Below are 23,834 nucleotides of genomic sequence, written 5' to 3'. Positions count from 1 at the left end.
ACAGCAGGAAAGAGCAATCAGCAAGAACACAGACAAAATTGGGGCACTTTATACAATGCTATTTTAACAAGGGTTTTAGTTGTTCGCGAAAAGTTTCATGAAGAGCTAAAGTCACAATTACAGGTTGTAATGGAGCGAGTCAACGCCGATGAACTGAATGGCTTGGCTTGTCCAGAGATGCGTGCGATGCTTCGCGGATTGTGCAGTCACTTGACATGCCCAACGATGCTGCAAGTGGTCAGCGTGGTGGCCTAGATATGTGAATGTGTTTATCAATGAAGGGTAGGAGGGCGGCCTGTTTCTAGAAGCTGTAATGAAAGGTCATGTTATATTTGCATGGTGCTCGATGAGCGATTGTAAATGCGACAAATTAACCCTGATGCTCGGTTTTTCTGAACTTTTAGCGGGTGACTTGGAAAGGAAACTACATCGGTAATGCGGATTCCGAGTGGGGGCAAAAAATGTCACTTTGACATGTTTGAGGACGTTATCTGGCGCGTCTTGTAGGTTTCGTTTAAATATAGTTGAATCATTTGCAATCGCCTGAAATTTGTTAGGATTGAGACGTAAACCGTGACATCCTTGTCTCCGCTAATCCAACCATTTTTGCAGCAAAAATCTTGGCTCATAAAAGGCGAAAAGTGAGCGTAGTTGTCGTCAGCGTCAACTCAAATGATGCAACAATGGCTGCCGCACTAAGGAGAAAAAAAATAAATAAACGCACATCATTTGTTTTCATGCGGGATGTTAACACGGATCGTCAGAGGAGAAGCCTGGTGCGCTAAGGACAGTGCTTACCCGGCATCCTGCTAGAATGAAACAAGAATTAGGCTTCTGCCTGGCTGTGACAGATGCACGTGACGCCACGGCCGTAGAACGGTTGCACGTAGAGGAGAGCTATAACTGTGGGGATGCTGCCACGTGAAGTACGCGTAGTCTTCCTGTCGGAGTAACTTGTTTTAAAACACGAAGAAACCAAAGCGAAGAGCGACAAACACCCCGTAGCAGTTCATACGTTTCTGATAATCATCATGTAAACAGACCTTAGTGTACGAGAAATTTTTCTGCCCTCTTTTCTACGAGGTGTTTTTCAGCAGATCGTGTTTGTTGGAGGGCGGTTCTCGGATCGTGGCTTCTGGATGCAGAGGGTGCTTCCTTAACGCGCATTCTCTCCCCGGTAGCTTCAGTCGGGACTCATCCTATTATGCATAATTTAGTGGTTTGTGCTGCGTTGGTTGCATCTCCTTTCTGTTTTCTCTGGGTACGCATTTATGCAAGGGCAACATTGATATCAGTCAGTGGGATTTACCATATAACAATATGAAATCCTGCTTTATGTATTTATGTTTAGAAAACAATTATGGAGCATCTTGCCTAGCCCACATGGGCACAACTGAGTAGGCCATTCTGCTGTGCTTTTGCAACGCCGATGTGACGGCACTTTACACTCTTCATATGCAAAGCTTGTCAGCATTCAGGATGGTTTTTTCACACAACTTAGAACTTCTACGAGCCCGCCGCTCCACTTTTCATCTATGAAAAGGATCGCAAAATCGTCGCAATAAAGAGTTTTGACGAAGGAAACTGCACAATGCACAAACTTATAACGCCAGCCCTCTAAAGGCTACAGCTTTCCATACAAAAATCGCGCTTTAGTTCTTTGAAGTCTATGTACTTCTCTATTTACGAAGCTTATTTACGAAGTCTATTTTGCTTCTATCTTTTATGTATTTACGTCTAACACGCGTGAAGAGTGTTCCTTGTCTTTATACCACTAGGAAAATGGATCGCATTTTGAAAATTAACTTAGGTGGAATAATGAAAAGGCAGCTTTTAGATTTTGCATTGTTGAATTTCGGTGTGCAACGTGAGAAAAGTTCCACACAAGGAATGTTTTCTTGAAAAAGCGTCTGACCTCTTTTCCAGGTTCGGCGACAACTCCGTAACGCGTTTTACATTCCATGTTCCGCCGACTCCATTCGGCGGAGACCTTTTCGCCATTGACATGCAAAGGGGCCTTGATCACGGTGTGAGACCCTACGTGGACTGGGTTCAGCACTGTCGGAACATCACAATATCTGATTTCTCTGATCTAAGGCAGGTCATACCGGAAGAGGTGGTCGCGCTCTACGAGGGACTCTACGAGTAAGGAAACAGTTCCTGTAGCGATTTCAGCATTGCATAAGCTGCTAGCCTTTAATGGATTACAGGAACCAACGACCTCCAGAGTACGCACCAGACGCGTATTCTAGAGGTCGTGGGTTCGGATTCCACCCGGCGGGCATTTTTTCTCCACTTTCTTTCTTCACATATATATATATATATATATATATATATATATATATATATATATATATATATATATATATATATATATATATATATATATATATATATATATATATATATATATTTATATATATATATATATATATATATATATATATATATGTTTCAAGAAGAATAAAATGACCTACCACATTTTCCTCTTTGCTTTCTTGACTGGCTACACTTATTTCTGTCTGTACATGTATATACAAACAAACATTTTTTACATTTTTTATTTAATCCTCTTTCATGGTTTAACAAATGCCTTTCGTGTCTCAAATGCAGCTGCGTGTATCACCAAAGGCTGTCTTTGAAATTAAACAAGGTTGCATTTTCTCTTGATGGCAGTTTTAAGTAAACATCATGTTCACAGGGACGCTCGGGACATCGACTACTTTTCTGGTGCTGTTTCTGAGCCCAAGATTGAAGGAGCGCAGCTTGGTGCGACTTTTGCCTGTGGCGTAGCTCGTCAGTTCCAGTATCTCAAGTTGGCTGACAGGTTCTACTACGAGCATGCCAACCAGTCCGGCTCTTTCACTGATGGCAAGTCCTTATTCAAGAAGCTGTTTTTTTTTTCTGAATTAGGTCATTTACATTTTACCATAGTTGTATACTGTTGGTCTGCAGGACAGCGTTTCGTCCTTAATTTTTGCAGTGTTTTTGCAGGCCTTCGTTTTCAACTGTTGGTTTTCGTCGTGGTCCATGTAGAAAACATACGTTCATCGACACCTAGCTAGCGTGTTTGCTTAGCGTGATCATTTTAGCGTGGACGTGCGCCTCCTTGCAGATTCAACACCGATGTCACTGGTCGCATTCTTCGTCGCAGCTGGCCCCTGGATAATTTTATTATCTGTAATAATAAACGCTTAAAACGTGTACGGCACTGCTACACCAATGAAGCCCGATGTTTTTAACTGCTTTACATTTGGTTGTCGTTGTTGGTGACGATGTATTGTGTTTACATTCGGTTCTAATGGCAGGTACCTTGATGGTGCATTACGGCAACGTACCCTGGATCCATAAAATTTCTGAATCGCATAAAGATGATCTTTTTGCAAACGTCTAAAGGAAACTGAGATTTAATCACACCTCAGTCAGAAAAAATATTGCGCATCTACAAAATTGCACAAGCTATTAAGCATACACACTCGTTGTATCTGCTGGGAAAGCCTGGTTGCAGCATAAACTTTGAAGAAATGCGCGCAAATATCCGAAACAAATTCACAACTGAATATGCGGACACGTGTATTTTCAAAAAGGGTATGGGTAGCGCAATTGAGACATGTACCAGCAAATCTGAATAGGCATGGAGGAGCGCATAATGTATATAAGAAATAGGGATTGAAGAGCCGCAATGCTAGCAGCACGAAACTTCTTACTGCTAATATGACGACAGTATTAATTTGACCCTCCCTATGCTTGAGAAACACCTTAAAAGGAATACTGACTAGTAGTGATTTTGGCCGAAACTTTGAATGCATGTATGCCGGAAGGCCGTTTGCAGCTCTATCACAATGTCTAGAATATAGTTTTATTTATCACGTACAAGCAACCTGCCATGAATTGTTTTGTAAATCTGTAGAAACGCTTCGCAGTCCGCTATAGCACACCTCCATCATTGAAATATACTTTTAATGCGAGGGTAAATTTGCACTAAAGCACGAAAGATTCGCGGCATTTCTCGTGGCGAACTGGAGTACCCAGGAAGGTTGCAATGCATCATGGTTACAATATATCGGTTAAAACTTTTACGAGCCATTCGCATTTACAGTTAGGAAACAATCCATCCTAGTTTTCGATAGGTACTTCTGCAAGATTCAAGGGCGGCAAACAGGTAATAACTTCAGCATCCTAAATTTTTCTTTTCAGGGAGTCAATTAAATGTTTCTGTTGCAAAGTTTCTGCATTAAGCATGTTGGCCGATAGTTTATTATATTAGGCACGCCTTAGTATACTACAGTACACATATGAACCTTGTTCCTTTAGATTGGAACATTTACGTTTCTTCTGCCGTCATTAATATTGTATATTAGAGCAGTGGTAAGAGAAACGAACCTGTTTGGTCATACCTCACCACGCACTTATTGTGTTGGGCCGTATACTTTACATGACATTTTTAATGTCACCGTGTCGCTCGTTTGACGTACAAATTCTAGTTGCATATGTATTGGTTGCCTCATTTTTACCCAATAAGCAGCGAAAGAAATGCGGAATGCGGCTAAATTGAGAGTTTTAAATTATTTGTCGTGTATGAATAAGTGGAGGTTATTTTCATACTCTGCTTATTTTAGATACCTCATTGATATAGCTTTTTCTTTTTTATATCTTCAATGTCACACGATAAGTGTTTGCTATACTCGGGAAAAAGCTAAGACCGGCAACAGCTGTTGTGCGGTGTCACTTCGCCGAAGCGACGGAACTAGAGGTCAACGGACGCGCGTGTTTTGAACGGAGATTGCTATGACCGCGTGGTATTGTCTGCCTTTTCTCGTGTGTTTTTGTTTGTCGTCGCTGCAGAAGTTAATAGCACATTAAGTCCAAGAAATCACGGAAACGGCTCATGTCATGTTCAAATTATTCTCAGTAACGCCCTACTTGTGCCGCGCGGAGTAACATCCGGCTTCGGTGATGAAGCACAGGGGCTACTTTCGTTGCCGTTCTTAGGTAGTACCCGAGTATAGTAAATTATTGCATGACAGGTTTATATATATCTTACGAAGTGCCTGAATACTGACAGACTCATTATTCAAAGACTAAGAGAACCAGCTGGATCTAGAGACTAGGAATTTCGGGAGTACAATTCCCTCATGGCGGAGGGAAGGGGTGGGCAACCTGTGGCCAGCGGGGTAGTATTAAGCGGCCCAGGCACAACGTCAGTTCCCTCCTCCCTTTGTCTCTTCCTATCTAGCTGAAGACTAACTGGCAATTTGAAACTCAAATGGTGTTTGACAGGAAGAAAGCAAGATCGCTTCCAATTGGCATTGCCCCCCATATTCCCACTTAGCGACATAACGTCGCCACTCCTTTCTTTGCACCGGTCTTAGCAAAAGCCCCCCTTTACTCCCTCCCTCCATTTGCCGTCCGGCCCTTGCCTTGTCGACTTCATGCAACTGGGACCTTCACCTCTAAAGGTTGCCGACCCGTGGCGTAGCGAATCACTGCAGCAGAATTTTTTGAACTTCGAATCCTAATGGAGGAAAACGTGGAAATGGTGTTTTTGCATTATCGTGATTATCTCTGTCGCTCCTGTAAATACCTAGGTCGTTTTTCTTTAAAAGTGTCGCGCGGAATGAAGCCTTTAAAAACTAACTTCGCCCTTTGGCCCTAAGCAGACCTTATGATGGGAATGGGCACTTCTGAATATACTGAGCGTTTTTATACTTTCCCTAGCATATGCTCGGTCGACTGATATATGGAAGTGGTATTTTCGATAAATGTTACCCATACACATACACATAATGAAACCCCGGTAAAATTTCAAAAGCTTTTTTTGGGACTCGCGCACATATAGAGAAGGAAGGACCTAACACGTGATATCAATTCACAGCCAAACTGCTAATTATACGGGATTGTAACTTCTGGAGTACATTGATATAACGTGTATGAGCTCATTACTCGTAAGATTGTTTAAATTTCCCCTCTGAGAGTCTTAAAATGCTAACATTTTAGTAAGAAATACCTCAATTTTCCACATGCTCGTTTATATATCGAACAGAGTTTAGTTTATGTAGGTAACCCGTTCCCAAAATGACTAACAAGGTTTCTTTCTTACAGCCAGCTGATGTGGATAATCAGGGTTGTGGAGCCTTATGTGTTTTAATAGATTTCTCAATAGCTACACACAATTTTATTATATCGAAATCGTTTTGGTTCTTGTTGCTACCCATATAAATGTCAAAAACCTGATTTTAGAGTTTTGTCCAAACAAACGCACAAAGTAGTAAGCGCGATTGTTTAATTACAATCCTCCAAATGTGGAATTCCGTTCAAGTTCTCGCAGCTCGTGAGCCATCTCTATGCACGCGAGACAACTAAACCCTTCACGTGGGAGGCCATGTTATTTATTATAATGCTGCGGACTGATGGCTATGCCTGACACTATTACCATAATCATTGCAATGTTAAACTAGTCCTGTAGTACACAATTGTCATACGCTTTGTTTCGGGGTGGTTTAAATGAAGAAGGAGGTCCACCTGTTTCCGAGAGTGGCGCGTCTCCGATAGAAGTTCAATATTGCCGGAAGACGGAAATTCTTAATTTGGTAGAATTCCGAGGAGAAATACTTATGACAAGAAACAAATAGCTCAACACATTATAACCATTATTGCCAGTAAAATATTGTCCAACCCGCGCATCACCGGAAACTACCATTAGTTCGACAATATAACTGTGGTTTTTATAAGCTGCCTTGGATGTATGCCAGTTTCGTGACTTGTGGCGTGGTCTATATTTATACAGTTCAATTCATATTTCCAATCAGAATGGCTGAATAAATGCTTTTCTAACTTGTTGCTCTCAGATGAGCTTTGTTAGGAGCGCTATTATCCCCATCTTGGTTTGCTTCTCAGTGACAAATTTGTATTACCAGGTAAAAAACTCGATTTCTGTTCGCGCTAAGGAAGCAGCTGCTCTGTAGTCTTTGGAATGCAGTAAACGTCTTGCTTGGCTCTTTAAAAACAGGTGGTTTAGGATTTTTAGTATTTTCAAAACCTTAGCTCAGTGAAATTTCACCTTTGGCGGTGTTCAACAACGATAGAGTTGGAGTTATTTTGAAACCCACCCTGTCCAGCTGGCAGTTAAAAAAAAAGCTCTCAGTCCTGTACCCGATTTAACTCTGTGTGATAAACTTTGCCGACTAGATGTTTTTAACTATGCTTGTTTCACATGGTACAGAGCAACTGGCTACCATTAAGAAGACGACGCTGACAAAAATTCTTTGCGAAAACGTTCATGGTCTGGACGCTGCTCCGGTCAGTCGGAACGCCTTTCTTCGGCCCGGAAATGAGTGAGCAAAACCATAATCATCGCACGATGCTAATCTAGCGTGCTATATAGCGCTGAAAATTGTTTAGAGAGCATATAACCAAATGGAACGGCCGTAGCTTAACATTGCAGGGTATTGGTCATTGTGCATTATTGAGAATCTCCTTTAAGTCGGCTTCACCATTACACGGATATGCATTGTCGGAAAGGCATTTGTTACGGGAATGTACGCCGTCATATTTATTTATTTATTTATTTATTTATTTATTTATTTATTTATTTATTTATTTATTTATTTATTTATTTATTTATTTATTTATTTATTTATTTATTTATTTATTTATTTATTTATTTATACTGCAGCCCATTTCAGGGCTATTGCAGGAGTTCGCATGCAAATTATCAAGTGATATCAAGCAGAATAAAGAACACGAGCGCATGACACAGATTATCTGGTTCGCAACACTAGACAAGATATTCAATGAACAAAGGCAACACCAAAGAAAGCGAGAGTAGATACAACTCTCTATTTAACGCTGATTTGATATTGCACTTGAAAATTGATGTAAAGGGAGCCCGAGAGTATCACCGGGTAGCGAGTTCCAGAGCTCAATTGTCAAAGGAAAAAAAACAATAGTTCAACAAATCAGTTTTGACGTGAAATGGAGTAATATTTAGCACATGTTGGCTTCTGGTGTGTACATATTTTGGTGCTGCAAACTGCAGCTACAGGTGAAGTGAGAGCAAGCGCGGTGAATTATTAAAGCGCCACGGGGATCACTCTCGACGTGAGCGCGCGAAGCGCGAGAGGAGAGCCATGGTGCGGCCCTTCGGCTGCTCCGGCTGCATCCGCGCCATGGTCCGTTAACTTTTCTGGCCGATCATGCAATTGCTGAAACTAGAAAATATATTTGGATTTTCAGTTTTGCATTACCTGAACAATTGCAAGCAATATTGCGCACACAATCGGGTATGTTAATTTCGCTTTGCTGCCAAACAAGTCTTAAGGCTTATTTTTACCTTTGGCGTTTGCCTCGCGTATATGTAACACACCGAGAAGGCGCAAACACCTGTGAAATAGGAGATACTGTATGATGGAAGGCAATTAACAGCCGGATGGTAGATATTCTGCCGAAACAGACTCCAATATAGTTCAAAAATGTTTTGGCCAGTGACGCAGCACTGCATATAACGAGGCGGCCCCAGGTTTTCCGTGCTCTTCGTGCGCATTTTGTTTCCGCCATTCAGAAACGCCAGTACGGGTTTTTATTTACAGTGAAATATCGTTACTACGAACACCATAATGACGAATTTCTTAAATTTACGAATATTTTAGAACGCCCCACCAGATTGCCTATATTATAAAGTAGAAATATTTTAGAATTAGGAATTTCAATATAACGCCTATTTAAGAATGACGCACGTGATTTATTTTCCCCGTTATAATCGATGAACATCATTATTACGAATTCGGCTAAAAGTAGCAGCGCGGGAACTCTCGCGTGAAACGGAAACCGGCGTATTCCCCTGGTGCAGTAGCTATCATCATCACCATTTCGAGTGCCAACAGCTAGCGACACCAAAAAGCGGTGGTTTAATGTGCAGTAGCCTAGCAGGCCTAGCCGCATTTGCCTGTTTTCTCCCTCATTGTGTTGGGTGTTGGTGGCCGGTCGGTTTTTCTTCAGGCTTATCGCATGTGTGGGCAGGTGATTTTGGTGCGAAGTTCTTGCGAGATCCACAGACGAGTGAGCTAACGACAAATCAAAGAAAAAGAGAGAGCAACCATCACTTTTAGTAACGATGATGACGCGAAGGAACACGACTGTGGTTCACCGAACACAGCAGAAGATGAGATCGTGTCGAACTGACGTTTTAGTGCATATGAGCAAAGTCCGCATTTCCATTGCTCACTTCAATGACGTACGCGATGAGGCATTGTGCAAGGCGGAATAGGCAGAGGAATTTCTAATCAGTCGTGCGTGCTGCACGCGGCAGAAGAAAATAACTGATTTCTTCACATAGAGGAGATTGGGAGTGAGCGCAACATTTTGATTTGAGGGTTTGGCTGTCTGCACACGCGCCTACTGCTAACGTACGTCATTTTCATTTTAAGGTTTGAGCACTGGCTTATAACCGCCAGTTTTTCATTACAACGATATTTCAAAATAACGAACGATTTTCGGCGGTCCCGCGCGATTAGTTATATCAAGATTTCAATGTACAGCGCTATTCTAGCCAGGACCTTGTTATAGACGGTATTGTTATAGACGGTATTCGTTGAAACGTTTGGCGGTCAATTTCTTCTCTTAGCAACACTGGAAACGGCCACAGACATTGCCGATGCGCCACGGACACGGCGCAGCCTGGACCACTGCGACCGCACGCCGAAGAAAAAAAAGACACCGACGTGCGTCGCCGGCTCCGTTCCAATCCGATTCTAAACTGTGGCGCCAACAGGGATGTTATTAATCGCACTCACAGTGAACTCGACGCAATACTTTGTGTTCGACAAAGAGTTCGTAACGTGAAACACAGTCATGTGTTTCACAGTCATGCTTAGCACGGTCAAGTGCCGTCATCCCGCGGAGCCCGACGTAACGAGTGACGGCGCACCACGGCCGGGCTCGAGGAGCGGCGAACGCGCTCTTGCGCGCCCACCGCTCCTCCAGTCCGGCCGTGGGCGCACCTTGGCCTCCGCGATCGGCTACCGGCGGCGCGCCGCCGGCAGCAAATCGCGGAGGCCACGGGCGCACTCACGCGGTTGCATGAAGGAGAAGAGGGGTGCCTGATCTGCGCGCCGTGCGCGCAACGTCGCCTAGCAACAGACGCTTGGCCACAGATATGGCGGCGCACACTTGGTTGCCTGCATGCATTCCACGCCATTGAATAGCGAGGATATGTTCCGCTTCGTGAGGAATATAACAGGCAATACAACTAAAAAATCTTGACCCTTCAATCCCGTCATCAACTTTGTATGATAATTATCTTTCTTACTGACGTGAAATTTTTCATCTCAAACCATTCTGCGTATGCTTTTATTTAGCGTGTACGCATTGTAGGACAACAAAGTTTTGTTTTTGCTTTTTCGCTGCCCGGACTTATGCACGGGCACAAAAAATTTAGGATCATTACACACTGCTAATGTGGTAGTCTAGAGAAGTGTAAATCGGGGTTATAGCAGGTACGTAAGCGTTGGGGGCGAACATGCCAAAGGCTTTCCCTTTTTCAGCAAGGTAGTTTTGTCTCTCCGCGCGTTTTCTGTGTCCCGAACCGCGTTACGGCGTATGCTGTTTCCGACGCAGACTAATGAGTTCTGCGAATACAAATATTTCAGTGGTGCGCTGCTAATAAAGGGAATCAATTAAAGTATGCAAATTTTTAGGCAAATGCGATAGCATTTCATAAACACCTACAAACTGGAAATGGGTGTAGGCTTGAAAATTGCCATTGGGTGTATGTGCAATATGATAAATCGTCTCACTTAACGTAGTTCAACATTTTGCTTATAAACGATGTCAGAATAGTCCGAAATACTGGGATTTTGTGGTAGGTACGTAAATAGTTTGTCGAGTATCGAGAATCACGAGCGCAAGCAAAGGCAAACAGTAGCAGCTGTTACAAACGAATCAGGCGAAAGAAAACTCATGACCCTTGGTCTATCAACTTAAGGTTATGCTAATTCGGCTTGTGTACAACTCGTACGCCGTGAATGTAACATAGCTTTGTAATGTTTAGGTAAAGATGAAGCTCAATATAGCCAAGCCCAACTCTGCCATAAGCGCGCCGTGCTCTCGTTGTAGATTGTAACCCTTTATCAGATAATAATCTAGCTAATCTGCCTATGATTTTGGAATGGAGACTCAAAATCACTTTACTCAGACAAGGCACAAAAAATGCACGGAAAATGCCACACAAATAACCTGCCATACAGCGAGCAGTAAGTAAATCGTTCTTCCGGCACACGCGCTAACTTTGCAACTGTGTTAACATTTGTTCTAGGTCCGAGGCAGTGACCTGCGATGAACTTCCTGACATCGACCTGAGTAAATGGCGAGAGGAGATCGACGAGAAAGATTAAAGAACCCAAGGAAAATACAAATGCGCGCTCTAACTGGGGCTGCAACCCACACTACTCTCTAGAATGGGAGCTGAAACATGATTGGGTTTCCGCTAATAAATCTCCGGTGTTTTTCATAGATTACGTGATCATGAAAGCTTGAGGCAAGTACCTGTGTGACGGTTTATTGGTCAGGATGGGTCTACTTGTGCTCAGTCTTCTCCTTGTGGGCCTGTGCCTTCCTCTGGGCAAGCAGAACGTTGCTCAGCTCGTCACACTTCCTCTTGCCACGCAGGTGGGTGCCCAGCCTTTTCTTGATGAACTTGAGGGCACGCTTATCCTTGGACACCTTTAGCAACTCCATCGCTCTCCGCTCAAACGGTGCGAAGCCACAGACTTCCCGAATGAGGTCGCGGACGAACTTCGTGTGCTTTGACAAGGCGCCCTTCCGCCGCGACGGCCGAGGCTTGGATTCATTTTTCGTGACCCTGTGGCCTTTCTCGAGGCCAACAGCCAATTTGTAGTGTAATCCCATTGCTGCTTCGCTTAATGGCGGCAGCCGAGAAGGCTGCCGCCATTAAGCCATATAGCCTTTAAGCCATATACCTTAGCCATATAGCCTTAGCGCAGACCACCCTTTAAACTTTAATAGGAGCTTGCAGTTCAACTTTTTTTTTTAAATCGGCGGCTGTTTGAACGTTTGCTCCAAGACAGCCTTTAAGCGTTCCCCGGAGAGCTGATTTCGGAGTTTTGATAGAGTCTAGCCGTTCAACGTTTTGTGTAAAGCAGCTGTTCGGACATGAAACGTGAACGTAGGCCGGATTGAACAAGTGAACTGAGACGGACTATTTGGTGCATGATGCTACTTAGAAAAAACAGCGCCAAAAAACGATAAGACAGGGATCGCAGTGTTTGTCTTTACTCCCTGTCGTATCGTTTTTTGGCCCTGTTTTTTTTAAGTAGGCCGGATGTTCCACCTAGCCGTATTCCAGCGGCTGGGATTGTGATGCAGTGCCAATAGGTTCCTGAAAGCAGGGAACTTTTTAACCGGTAAGCTTGTACGGTCCGCATAAGCATTTCTCCTTTTCGAAAGAGCGCCTGTCACTCTTTTGAGGAATAAATATGGGTGTTGACAAATACTGTGGCGCTGGTAGTTTGGAAGGAAAGTTGTCACTATTCTTGCTCTACAGTGGCCTCTGGTTAGAGCGGGTACCATTTCTGTCGCTCACAAAATGCCGCTATTCCTAATGAATGGCACGGAAGTCTTGTTTTTGACCGTGTACATGGCTTGTCGTGAGAGAACAAATGAATGAATGTTAATAGGTAAATATTTCACATCGCAAAAATACCGCCAGGCTACGCAACCGCCTTGGTACGGTCCTTGATAAAACTCAGACAGAACAAGGTTGGTGAAAGTCAACACGTTATTTTTATTTATCACACACTGACAGCGAAATAGCTGGCATTCGCAGGGGGTTGAAAGCACACAAGAAAGTTCCGGTTCTCCAGAACGAAAAACATCAAGAAAAATAGCACGAAGAGTCAAAGGCGAACAATAAGAGCAAGCACAATTCAAACGAGCAATCTCATCTGCCACAACGACAGCAAGCACAATGGAAACAGACAATAGGATCTGCCGAAATTAGACGAAAGTTTCACTCAACGTAGAAGAGACCTCTGGCTTTCAGTTAATTTCAAACCGATATAAATCTCGGGGAAAACACAAGCATAAATAAAAAAAACATTAGGAATATGAGCTTCTCTTAAAAAAGCAAATATTGCTGCAGCGTTGTTGCTCCTGAGCCTGTGAGCAACGTGGGAGCTCACGTGTGCTAGGCATCAAAATTTTTGTGTGGTTCATTGCGTACAAGTAAAAGCCAAAAATAAGGTGGCGATAAATTTCTTTTTCTTCGCTCGGGCTTGTTTGAGCCTCCACCCCAGGTTTGAACTTTCACCGAGTGTTTTTTAGCGCTCTGACGGTGTGAGGTGGTGCCAGTCGAACTGAAAGGCGACGGGATCTGCTATGGGCCAAAGCACGTATCACCAGTGAACTTAGAGATATTCAACCGCCTTACATCTGATACGATTAGCCTCTTGCCTTGACCAAAGGCTTTATTCGTGCCACTGTGGTCCTTAGAGAGCTCAGAAAGACGAAGTTCTTGTAGCTCAAAGTGGGGGAGCACCGCCAGACTCCTGCAATCAAATCGCGTTTCGTTGCGTGGATTAACTGTCGTTCATAGACGATGGGGCATCCGAAGATCAGGACACATCGGAAGATTGCCTGACGAAGCGGCCGATCCTCTCGAGATACTCAGCTGAGCCCATAAGGCAAGCTGCGTGGTTGGGCAACAGTATAAAACATTTCTCAAGAAGATTTAGTTTGTGGCGAATAATAGAGAAAAAAGCCCCGGTATCTCTTGAGAAGACAAGACGCCTCTAAAAGCACCGAAAAAATGGCCAAACAGGGAATAAGCCGATATAGAATACGGGCATTTAGACTTGCAGCCCGCACTCGCCAAGTGCGAAATTTGAGGTTTGCTCCTGTCTGAGATCTTTAAGGTGTAACGCTGAACGTTGAGGGGCTAAGCCTTTCTAATAATTAATGACAAGCGGTCGTAAATGCTCGCTTCGTTGAAGCGAGAGATGGCGGAACGTTCCCATTGGGTGTCAGTACAACAAAGAGACCGCAACCTTCCCGGCTAACTGAAACAGTTTGTTCACGCAATTCAAGGCGCAATAAATAAAGGTGTTTAATAGCTCGGGAATGTGGCTGGCGGACATATGAGCTGTCTTGTGCAATTGCCTACTAAGAGTGTGTGGGAAGTGTAGTAAAGACCATGCTGCCACCTGCGCCAGTTAGAAGTACAGGCAGTTGTGCAAAATGGTATGCACAATCACGTGTATAGACACACAGACACCAACAAAAATATTTCATCCGGGTTACACAATAGGACCAGTTGGCACAGATAAATAATAATGCGACAGCCCGAAATGACGGGACAAAGAGATGCAGCCATCACTTAGTCCCGCCAGGTCGCATTTGTTGTATTACTGCGAAGATGTTTGCTTCGCAGTTCGACTGGAGGAGCGGCGCAACAGCGTAATGTATACATTTCAATAATTGCAATGTGAAATGATTAGCTAGTTCTTGTCTGATTGCATGAATTTGGTACTGGCCCTTGTGGTACAAAATTTGTTTAGAGAATTGTGCTTTGGGGTCATTTACTGGCAATGATGAGTCTAGTTAGACACGAAGAGGGAGAGGATAGCGTGGCTGTATCCAAACACACCATGTGATTTCATCAGAAAACGTTATTCGAAAACATTACCAGAAAACATTAATTGCATGCCCCGAGTACTCATTGGGGTATTTTGCAAATATTCGCCCAGCCACTTCATGACCCATCTTGTTGCCATGCGTATTTTGGCAATAAGGGCCTGCCCGGGGCACCTTTTAATCTATTGTCATCTGGGACAAGTGCCATCCGGATACAAGCCACTTAAAACGTCCCGTTGCATCTTGGTAGACCCAAACGTAAACAGCAGGGTGGCGATGCACCTGTTAGGCGTGCCATTTAACTTTATTAAAACGGGCTCGAGAACTGAAACCCTTCCCGTTCCACCGAGGTATAACGGGTAAATTAAATACATTAAAAATGTATGTATAGATTTAAAATAAAAAAAGGTAAAAATGTAATTAAACAAGATAATTACGCAGAAAATGACTTACTAAAGAAAATGGTAAATACAAAAGATCTAAAGGCTATTATCGCGTTATTTGCCGCTGACTGTTTCTGCGTGTGAGTGAAATTGTGACAAAATATTTGAGGGGTTAGTATTGTTGAATATTAGCGTTAACTAGTATTGTTATTTCTTCTACAATTTTTAATATTTTGTATGTTTTATTAGCACCGGTTTCCTTCTTACGAGATAATTTCTATGGATATCAAGAAGTTGTTATCTGGTTCTATGCGTTTGTTTGTTATTGGGCAGTCCTGTAAATAGTGATCAAAACTGTCTGCTGGTAGGTTACATTTACATATGTTATTATTTGCAATTGCGAACCTATGAAAATAAAACGGAAATCTATCGTGTCCAGTGATAAACTGGGATCTAACTGGAGAAGCCAGGATACTCGGACTGCGGGTCGCTGAAAAGATGGCTGAATCATTAACATACACGAGCTTGGGGCACGCACAACATTTACGCCGTAGCCGTCGAACATCTGTTTGTCCAAGAAACACGGCACCTATGCCGTACTGAGAGATTCTACAAAACGCGGTGACCATCCACTCCTCGAACAGGGGTTCCTCAGCTGAACTGATATCCACTGGGCAATATGCTGACTAACTGCTGAATGTTTTTGTGGACAAGGCAGTTTCACAACAGCTTTATGAAGATATGGTGCACGTGCAAAATTTCCGCAGGGAAATTCACTTCCCACACAGTGCCCGAGTCTTTGGTTGGTTTTATTCATTTTGAGCTGCCCCTTTGTTAATTTTGTGGTAATTTCGAAGGCAGATTGCCCACAGGAAAGATGTCGCTGGCCCAAGTTTTCGAGTGACAAAGTTAGAGGGTTGCACGCCGAGTGGAGTTTTCAGAGAACCGTTTTTTCGAACGCATCCAAAGCCATTTACTCCTGCCTTCATTTAGCAAGCCAATCAGCCTAAGAGGTTTACCAAGGGAAGTCAGTCAAGACTGCTCGAGGGGGCAAGTGTGCTTGGTAAGCTATTTATCGTTTAAAAAATTGTGAGCCATGACAGAACGCTTTGTATAATTAAACGGAGATTTAAAATCGCGCCAGACCTGCGCATATGGCCGTTCAGGTAAACCTTGCTCAGTGGGGTGACGGTGAGCATTCTACTTACAGGATTGCACAGTGGCATGGTGTCATTAAGGGAAAGTGCGTCCTTTTTTTCCTTTTGGAAATGAGTATTGGTTTCCGTGAGCTTCTGAATTCATCGGCACCGTGTTAAGAATAGTTAAGGGCTTATTTTGGGGCCACCTGTGTGATACTTCATTTGCTATGGAGCTGTATCGGGGTATTTTTAATCGTTTTCTGATGTCCTCACTTGAAAACTCCAGAGGCTCCTCATGTCTTTGAAGCAGAAGCCATTCCATAGGCCCAGATTTTCTTCGCAGCAGTGAAAGGGGACAATGGGCAGGACGCGTTAGAGACAGATTGAAGCCATTCAAAATCGTAAGGCGGAAGGAGGCCGTGAAGCAAATCGTTTTAAGTGGAAAGACGATGGAGTCCTGTGAGAACACAGGCCGTAAGCGTCTCATTCGTTCAAGGAGACTATATTGGTTTAGTGATCATAACCCTTAACAAGTGCTTAGGTATTTCGGTTTGCCCTTGGATCGGTGGTTAGTTCCGGTAACGCTACTACTGTGGTTGTGTTCAGTGATTTTAATATGGGTGCGTTGGGAGTGAACATGCAGGGATTTACGCGCTTCATGTCAGAGACATTCCTCTTGTCATGCCACACCAATCCGGTCAGACAGATCATCGAGTGGCTTTGTGAATCCAGTTGACCTAATCCAGGAATGTGGCTGGAGTTTCGAATCTGCCTATCGGTTTGCATCAGAGCGCCAACAAAGTCATTGCAACCATCGTTACTAAGTGACACTGCTTTACAGATCCAGTAGTCATCCACATTCTCATGGTGGAATTGCCTTAAAATTTTTGATGCGTCGCTACGTTGAGGAATGTGAGCCAAGTTCGATGAAAAACCTTACGCATTGTTTCTTTTCAAAATACTTTGCCCTGGTACGAAAAAGCTTAAAGTGCTTACGGTTTCTTGTGTTACTGAATCTATCTACGAGCAGTTACAGTCAAATTTTAACCGTAGCCAAGTGCGATGGATCGCATTTTCCATCGCTCCTTTCTTTTTCTTCGGATAGGTGCCGATTCATTGGCTGCTAGCACTCTTACTCTCAATGGCGCTCCATAAATAGGAGCCTAATTGATTGGGATTTTCTAAGCGTTTTCACTCAATGCAGCTGACGTGGAGTGTACTGTGTGAATAGGCCGTGTTCGTGCTCTGGTATGCTGGCAGCAGCGCTCCGGAACTGCTACCATCACTTGTCACGTCGTTCCACGTTTTCGCTTTCCCGGAATGTTCAGCACGTGGCCAGCATACCCACGCAATATCTGCCGTGCGTGCGGTTTGGTATTTCCCAAAAATATAAAGCCCTGGAGGTTTTTTTTGTGGAAGACAGTTTGGGATGTCAAAGTCAGCTGTGTGTTACTCTGATATTTTCAAGAAGACACTGGAAGGGCTCGCTGCTGGCTGCAAAGCGGGGATTCATCAAGTAGAATCACAGACAGTTGCGGTTAACATTAAGTAAACGCCATTCGTAGCTTAGGACAACGTGCGTGAGCCTTTGCCGTTGCAATTCACGTCGCGAGAAAACCAAGAGGCATTTTTTCAAGCATCTGCAAAGACGAGTTTTATTTCTGGATAATGTGTCATGGTTAGGTTTAACTTTATTGGTGCCTGGAAATTGACGGTTTTTACGCGCCGCGACTCGGGCCTGGCGTTGACCTGGGGATTGCTGTTACTCCCAACAGCACCAGCGTATCCCTCCTCCGATCAGATTTCTCTGATTCAAAGAGGTTCAATGAGGTTTATAGAGCTTTGTCAGTGGCATGCGAACTTGTCGAAGGTCCGAGACAGTCCTCTCTACCTAAGCACTTACTGAAGTTTCTGAATGTGAAAGCAATAATGTTTCTTTAAACGAATAGGACGGTTTGATCCCATACAACGTTCTGCATTGCCTTTGTTTGCTTGCTGCCTGACAAATTTGCTTTGCGATCCGCTTTACGCTTTCAAATGTCTTTTGTCTCGATAAGTTGCTTCACTGCTCGTTCCCTGTTCGCTATTCCCAGTAAAAACTGCGTGCTTTGGAACCCCTCGCACTTCTGAGGCATGCTCGATAAGTTGTTTCACTGCTCGTTCCCTTTTCGCTATTCCCAGTACAAACTGCGTGCTTTGGAACCCCTCGCACTTCTGAGGCATGCTCGATAAGTTGTTTCACTGCTCGTTCCCTGTTCGCTATTCCCAGTAAAAACTGCGTGCTTTGGAACCCCTCGCACTTCTGAGGCATGCTCGACCCGCAGAATTTCAATTTTTGGGCACTGTAAAGTGTATGAAAACCGACTGTAATTTTAATTAGTTCAGAGGTAGGGGTTACGCCTTGGTCACTCAGGCCTTAATGAAGATCTTGCTCTTTTTCATTCAAGAGTTCTATTTAAAAAACGACCCCCTGCGAAGTGTTCAGGTTGCGGTGCGCTGCGACAGCTACACTGACGTCACACACGTTAATCTTCTTTAGAAGTTTATGCGACTGGTCCTTGGTGTATACTTTGACAAGTACATCATCTGATGACAGCTTCTTTGCCTCATAATTGCTACCGACAATGGAATCAAGGAATCGTGCCACTTTGTACACGGTCTTGCTGGTGAGTGCAATTTCGGCTTCAAGGAAAGTTCTGTGGTGCGCAAAATATTTGACTGTTCGACAGTAACTTAGTTGTTTCGGTTCGGACCCTTTTCGGGGCCCGATCAGTTTGGAAAGGGGTTTTTGAAAATACCACGCGCCAGAGTATAAACCAGAGAAAGGGGTTACTTTTGCCTTCGACGTTACCCTGGTAGTGAAAGAGGTCACAGTGCTCTTTTCCCGGTAGACAGACAGGGAGCCCATCGGCCGGAGCTTGACCAAGGCTCCCAAGGCCGCCGTTTACGGTCTCTACCCCCACATTTGAGCACTCCGCCACGGTTGGATGCAACTTATGTATTGGAGCTCAGAGTCTGCGGTGTCGCGGCTCACCGTCACCATGAATACTCGAGGTTTTTCGTGCGGGGAGTGAATTGCAATGAAGAGGGTTGGTGTAGAAGGTCTGTTTTAAAAATATGCGTGGTATCAAATCAGGTCTAAGAATTTTACTTCCGACAAATAGATAAGAACGCGCTTGACAGAAAACATGGGATCGTCAGGCGGAAAAACGCTGCGTTTGGTGGGATGTGTTGTCTGTAGAGTTGGGTGAAGTTTTTGTGTCGTATTGCGTCGAGGACTTTTCCCTGAAGAAGTACGTGGGTCACGGATAGGGCGTTTTCACACCTGCGAAACAGGGGTCTCGGAGATCCCGAGAGCAGGTAGGAGTGTGTTACATGGGTGTGCCTATCCGTAACCTACCTAAGCTAACTTCATTGTGTATGATGTTTGGGTCAGTCATGTATGCTCCCAAGGCGGTCGTTATTACGTGTAGTTTGTCTGTTCATTCCAGAGTGCTGGTCACGTTTTGCGAAGGTGCTGTATGATGTGTGACTTAAGGTCAGTGTAGAGAGAGAGAGAGAGAGAAAGCTCTTTATTAGAGGAGAAAGCCGAGAGTTTTGCCGGAATCGTACCACCGACATGGTACTCGGCGGGGGAATGGGTAGGGGAGGGTAGAAAAGGCCCTACAGATACAGGGCAGAAGAAAGAGAAGAGAAGGTCAGTGTAAGGTACTGTTGTTATGTTCACTTAATTGTAAGCGCAGCAGCAGCGGCCATTTGATCCGCTCTTCGTTCCCAGCGATCCGCTAGCGAAGTCGAACCCACTACACGGTCACTTCAAGATTGAACGCGTATGCGGACATAGTCATCTTATAAACTAAATGAATAGCTAGTTTTAGAATAACGTACGCAGCCGTACGCAAACAGTTAGCGAACGCTAGTTTTTGCGGCATTAACACTGCGCAATGCGCCGTACGTTAAGCCGCTTCTGCGTTTAGTGGACGGAAAAATAGCGGACGCTATTTCAGCAAAATAGCGTGCGTACGTGAGGCCGCTTGCGTTTCCAAGACGGTGGCAAGTAGCGCGACAACCATCCACCGTTCCGCTCTTCTGTTGACAATAATTTGCTTCCGATGGACCAAGGTCTTTGCTCCTGTGTTTTTATATATGTCAAGTGGTTAGCACGTCGCCCTCGCGCAGCTCTGTATTGCCGTAACATCGCTGACTGTCCGAACGAAGCTTGCAGCCTAGCCAGCGACCGGAGCTGTGTGTGTGTGTGTGTGTGTGTGTGTGTGTGTGTGTGTGTGTGTGTGTGTGTGTGTGTGTGTGTGTGTGTGTGTGTGTGTGTGTGTGTGTGTGTGTGTGTGTGTGTGCGTGTGCGTGTGCGTGTGCGTGTGCGTGTGTGCGCCTGTGTGCGTGTGTGCGTGTGTGCGTGTGTGTGCGTGCGTGCGTGCGTGCGTGCGTGCGTGTGTGTGTGTGTGTGTGTGTGTGTGTGTTGTGGACGCGTTCACTTCGCGATGAAATGCGACGTTGTGCTTCTTCGGGTGGAGAGTGCTTCCCATGCTGTGGATTATCTTTCTCGAGCGACGTACGATTCAACCTCGCATCGGGTATGTGCAGCGTGCGTCGTTAAAAGCGTTCTCGGCTAGCGTGCCATAGTTAAGGCACTTGCTGTTCGTCCCTGCATCCGCGCGCGAGGTGAGTGCCGAATTTACGACGAGCAGGAGGAGCAACCGGTTTTCTGTCCATCGCGGTCCAGACTTGGAACGCATTTTGTGACGTTGTGTTCGTTCAAAACGCATCTCTGGGTTGTTTTGAAGTTGAATAAAATGTAGGCGTCAAACCCGGGTATTCGGTTGAGGGCGTTCTCTGCGATTGCAGTAAAGAAGTGCCAGGGGTCTTCAACGCTTTATTTATGGAACGTGCTCAGGTGAGAGAATATTCATGTCGTGTTATGGTGGTGTTGCATTCAATACGAACGGGAAAGCGTTTGTTTATACTTGTTGGGATAGTCGCAAATTGTCCAAGCAATCCGGCACTCCGCAGGCACATCAGCCGGCGATTCATTTAGCAAAAGAGTCGACAGATGGCGCCGTAAGCATTAGCGTGTTGCTACGCAAAACAGATGAGACGGTATACTAAAACTCCTTTCGCGGTGTTTACGTAGCGTGACGCAAAAATTTAGCGTTTACCGTACGCAAAGGCAACAAACGCTTTACTAAAACTACCGAATAACACGATTTTTACAAGACTGCTTAGATGCCAATGCAGGAATCCCGCCTAAAGAATCTGAAGATGATAAACTTGGGGATATCATGTTTTACTATGTGATTTAAAAACAGAGAAAACATAAACTTCTGCCGTAAACGTGCTGCTTTTGGTGTTAAGGGTCTTACATACCCTGAATTGTGTTCCATACGATGCACACGACACGCTAAGGTCGGTTCTTGATGTGTCGCTCAAAACTTCTGCACACTTTTCTTTCTCTTGAAGAATCAGGAAGTGCTAGATAATTAAGTTGTCGGCGCTCGTTTTATATCCACTGCTACGAAAGACGCGTACAAGTCAGACGACAAGGCGCGAAGCTGCTATGGTGATAAAAAGTCAGACAGGGTTCATTTGCAGTTGTCTGAAAAGGCGACAGGTGGTTCTGACGCTTCCTCTGGTCAGATGTGCTGTTTTGTGCGCTGAAATCTCTACGTATGATTGGTTTACCAAGTTCGGGTTTCATTTATGACATCTACTCATACAACAATCAAGGGTGTTGCGAAGAATTGACTTTGATGGTATAACTCGTTTATAGAACGAACTTTCCCAGCTAAACTCTAGTGACGGGTAGACTACAGCTGCTTCTGATGGGTACGCATGGTTTCGTCTCAAAACGATTGCACAAGATTCTGTGTGCTCTAATCCATCTATGCTTCGCCACATTTTGCGGGCATCTACGCTGCGTGAGCGTCCAGGGAAGGGGAACACGTGTGCAGCTGTAACGCACGATTTAAAAGACACGGCTTCAGGGGCACTGCGCGAGCTTCAATATAACATGAAAAGCCATTAATCTCGCAACGTATGCTGAGCATAAGTCCAAAAATAGTCTGTTAGGCGCTGAAATACCCAAATAGCCCCAAATATAACAATAGGCACCAAGAGGCACAATAAATGTTTCATTAAAGTGTTTCTATTCTCATAATGCGTGGTTAAATGTTGCGTAGGCTTGACACGGGTTCCAGGAAAAGTAGGCTTTTTGTGTATAGTTCCGGTTTCTACTTATAAGAACCTCCACCTCTATTGAGTATCTTTCGATGGAATTTGTCGGGCAATATACAAACGGCCTTGCTATTACGTTCTTAAATATCAAATGCTGTCGCTGACACCCTCATATGTCAAGATGTTTGACTGCAACATCATACGTGCTCGAAATAAAGCCGAGTTTTTTTTTAATTATGTTAATTTCTCTGCACATAAAAGCGGCGGTGAACCTAATTTGCGAAATAAGTCGTATTGGAAAGCACACGGTGGTGCTTGAACATTTTTGCCTGAACTAAACTGGCTGGGACCGGAAAAACAAACGCAAATTAGGACGCAGTTATAATAAGCTTGCCGGGCGATCTATCTGCGCTTAAATGTAACACATATTTCTTTTACAGCAGTAATAATGGTGCGTTAAACAATGAAAATGGCGGAAATACACGTAAGCGTACAACTGGTGCGCACTGCTGTAGGTACTGGGCGCACTATGCTTGTTTTAGCTGCGCAGCAGGTCGCAACTTTGGAGTTGTCTTTCGGCACACTGGCTGATCGGCGAAAGCGTCGTTGTCTATCGGACCTTGTTGGTCGAGTATACCCAAGGAGGTTGTATAAAACTTCTGGAGTGGAAGTCTCCCGTAGCCGGCAACGCAGCCAGGTGAGGCCGGGGGAACCGGAAGGCGGCCATATTACCATGGGCAGAAAGGCCGTTGAACTGGCAGGGCCGTAGTTTCGTGTTTTGGGGGTTCACATGGTAGAAAACGATAGCGAAGTTGGCTTTGTCGATGGCGATACTTGAGGGCAGCCTGAAGTTCACCCTGCGCGTATGATATTGACGTAAGATACGATTCGGGCAGCTAGTTCGCATCTCTGTGGGTGAAGAAGAGAGTAGCCGCAGAGGGAAAATGCCTAGTGTTGTACGAAAGACAAAACTTCTGCTTTTATTTAAATAACCGTTATTCAGTGTCTCGAAGGCAATATTCCGCATCTGTAGCATTAAAATCATGTTATGTTGCTATCCACGGCAAGCACCGCCTAAACACGGCTACTAATGCCTGCATTTCGCGCCGAAAAGTGCTGGACATTTCTGTTTAAGCGTGATTATTGACGTTGCTTTTTAGCACCAGTGGTGCAATTAATGAATATTGTTAGTTTCGTGACTCTGACACACAACCCAGCTTTGCCGAAACAGTGTAGCGAGTGGACTTGTTTTAGGCCGTTCTGCAGTGAAGATATGGCAGTGTTTGTATGTTTTTCACATGCAAGTTTTCTGGTTTACACAATATCCCATTGAGGGCACATGCACAATGCGAAATTAAGGAGCATGCTGAGTTACTATGCGGTCCAGACTTAACAATTTCCTATTTCAGTTCATATCTGCCATATCTAGGTTTTCCTTGTATTTTACAAAAGTTTTAAGGCGTGCACTCAAGCTCATTAA

The 23,834-nt window shown here is 44.4% G+C and overlaps 1 protein-coding gene and 1 pseudogene across 4 annotated transcripts in view; one reads left to right on the top strand and one right to left on the bottom strand.

Annotated features, from left to right (window-relative positions):
- Positions 1-11,495, top strand: part of LOC144158607 (salivary peroxidase/catechol oxidase-like) — a 63,868-nt gene extending 52,373 nt beyond the window's left edge. For 3 of the 4 annotated variants that reach the window (XM_077689617.1, XM_077689614.1, XM_077689616.1), the window contains exons 13-16: positions 1,927-2,145; positions 2,702-2,871; positions 7,223-7,334; positions 11,312-11,494. In XM_077689617.1, coding sequence (XP_077545743.1) covers positions 1,927-2,145; positions 2,702-2,871; positions 7,223-7,334; positions 11,312-11,390 — 580 coding nt within the window. In that variant the 3' untranslated portion in view covers positions 11,391-11,494. Of the gene's footprint in view, positions 1-1,926; positions 2,146-2,701; positions 2,872-7,222; positions 7,335-11,311 lie in introns of all 4 variants that reach the window. The other variant, XM_077689618.1, reaches the window with a different exon arrangement.
- Positions 11,496-11,541: 46 nt separating this feature from the next.
- On the bottom strand, positions 11,542-11,934 carry LOC144158608 (large ribosomal subunit protein eL36 pseudogene; annotated as a pseudogene).
- Positions 11,935-23,834: the final 11,900 nt, after the last annotated feature.

The sequence above is a fragment of the Haemaphysalis longicornis genome, unplaced genomic scaffold (genome assembly GCF_048455015.1).
Source record: "Haemaphysalis longicornis isolate Haplotype H1 unplaced genomic scaffold, Haemaphysalis longicornis Haplotype H1 scaffold_10, whole genome shotgun sequence".
NCBI classification, from domain to species: Eukaryota; Metazoa; Arthropoda; class Arachnida; order Ixodida; family Ixodidae; genus Haemaphysalis; species Haemaphysalis longicornis.
The sequence above is the reverse complement of the archived record's forward strand: the minus strand, read 5'-3'. Positions and strand labels throughout refer to the sequence as shown.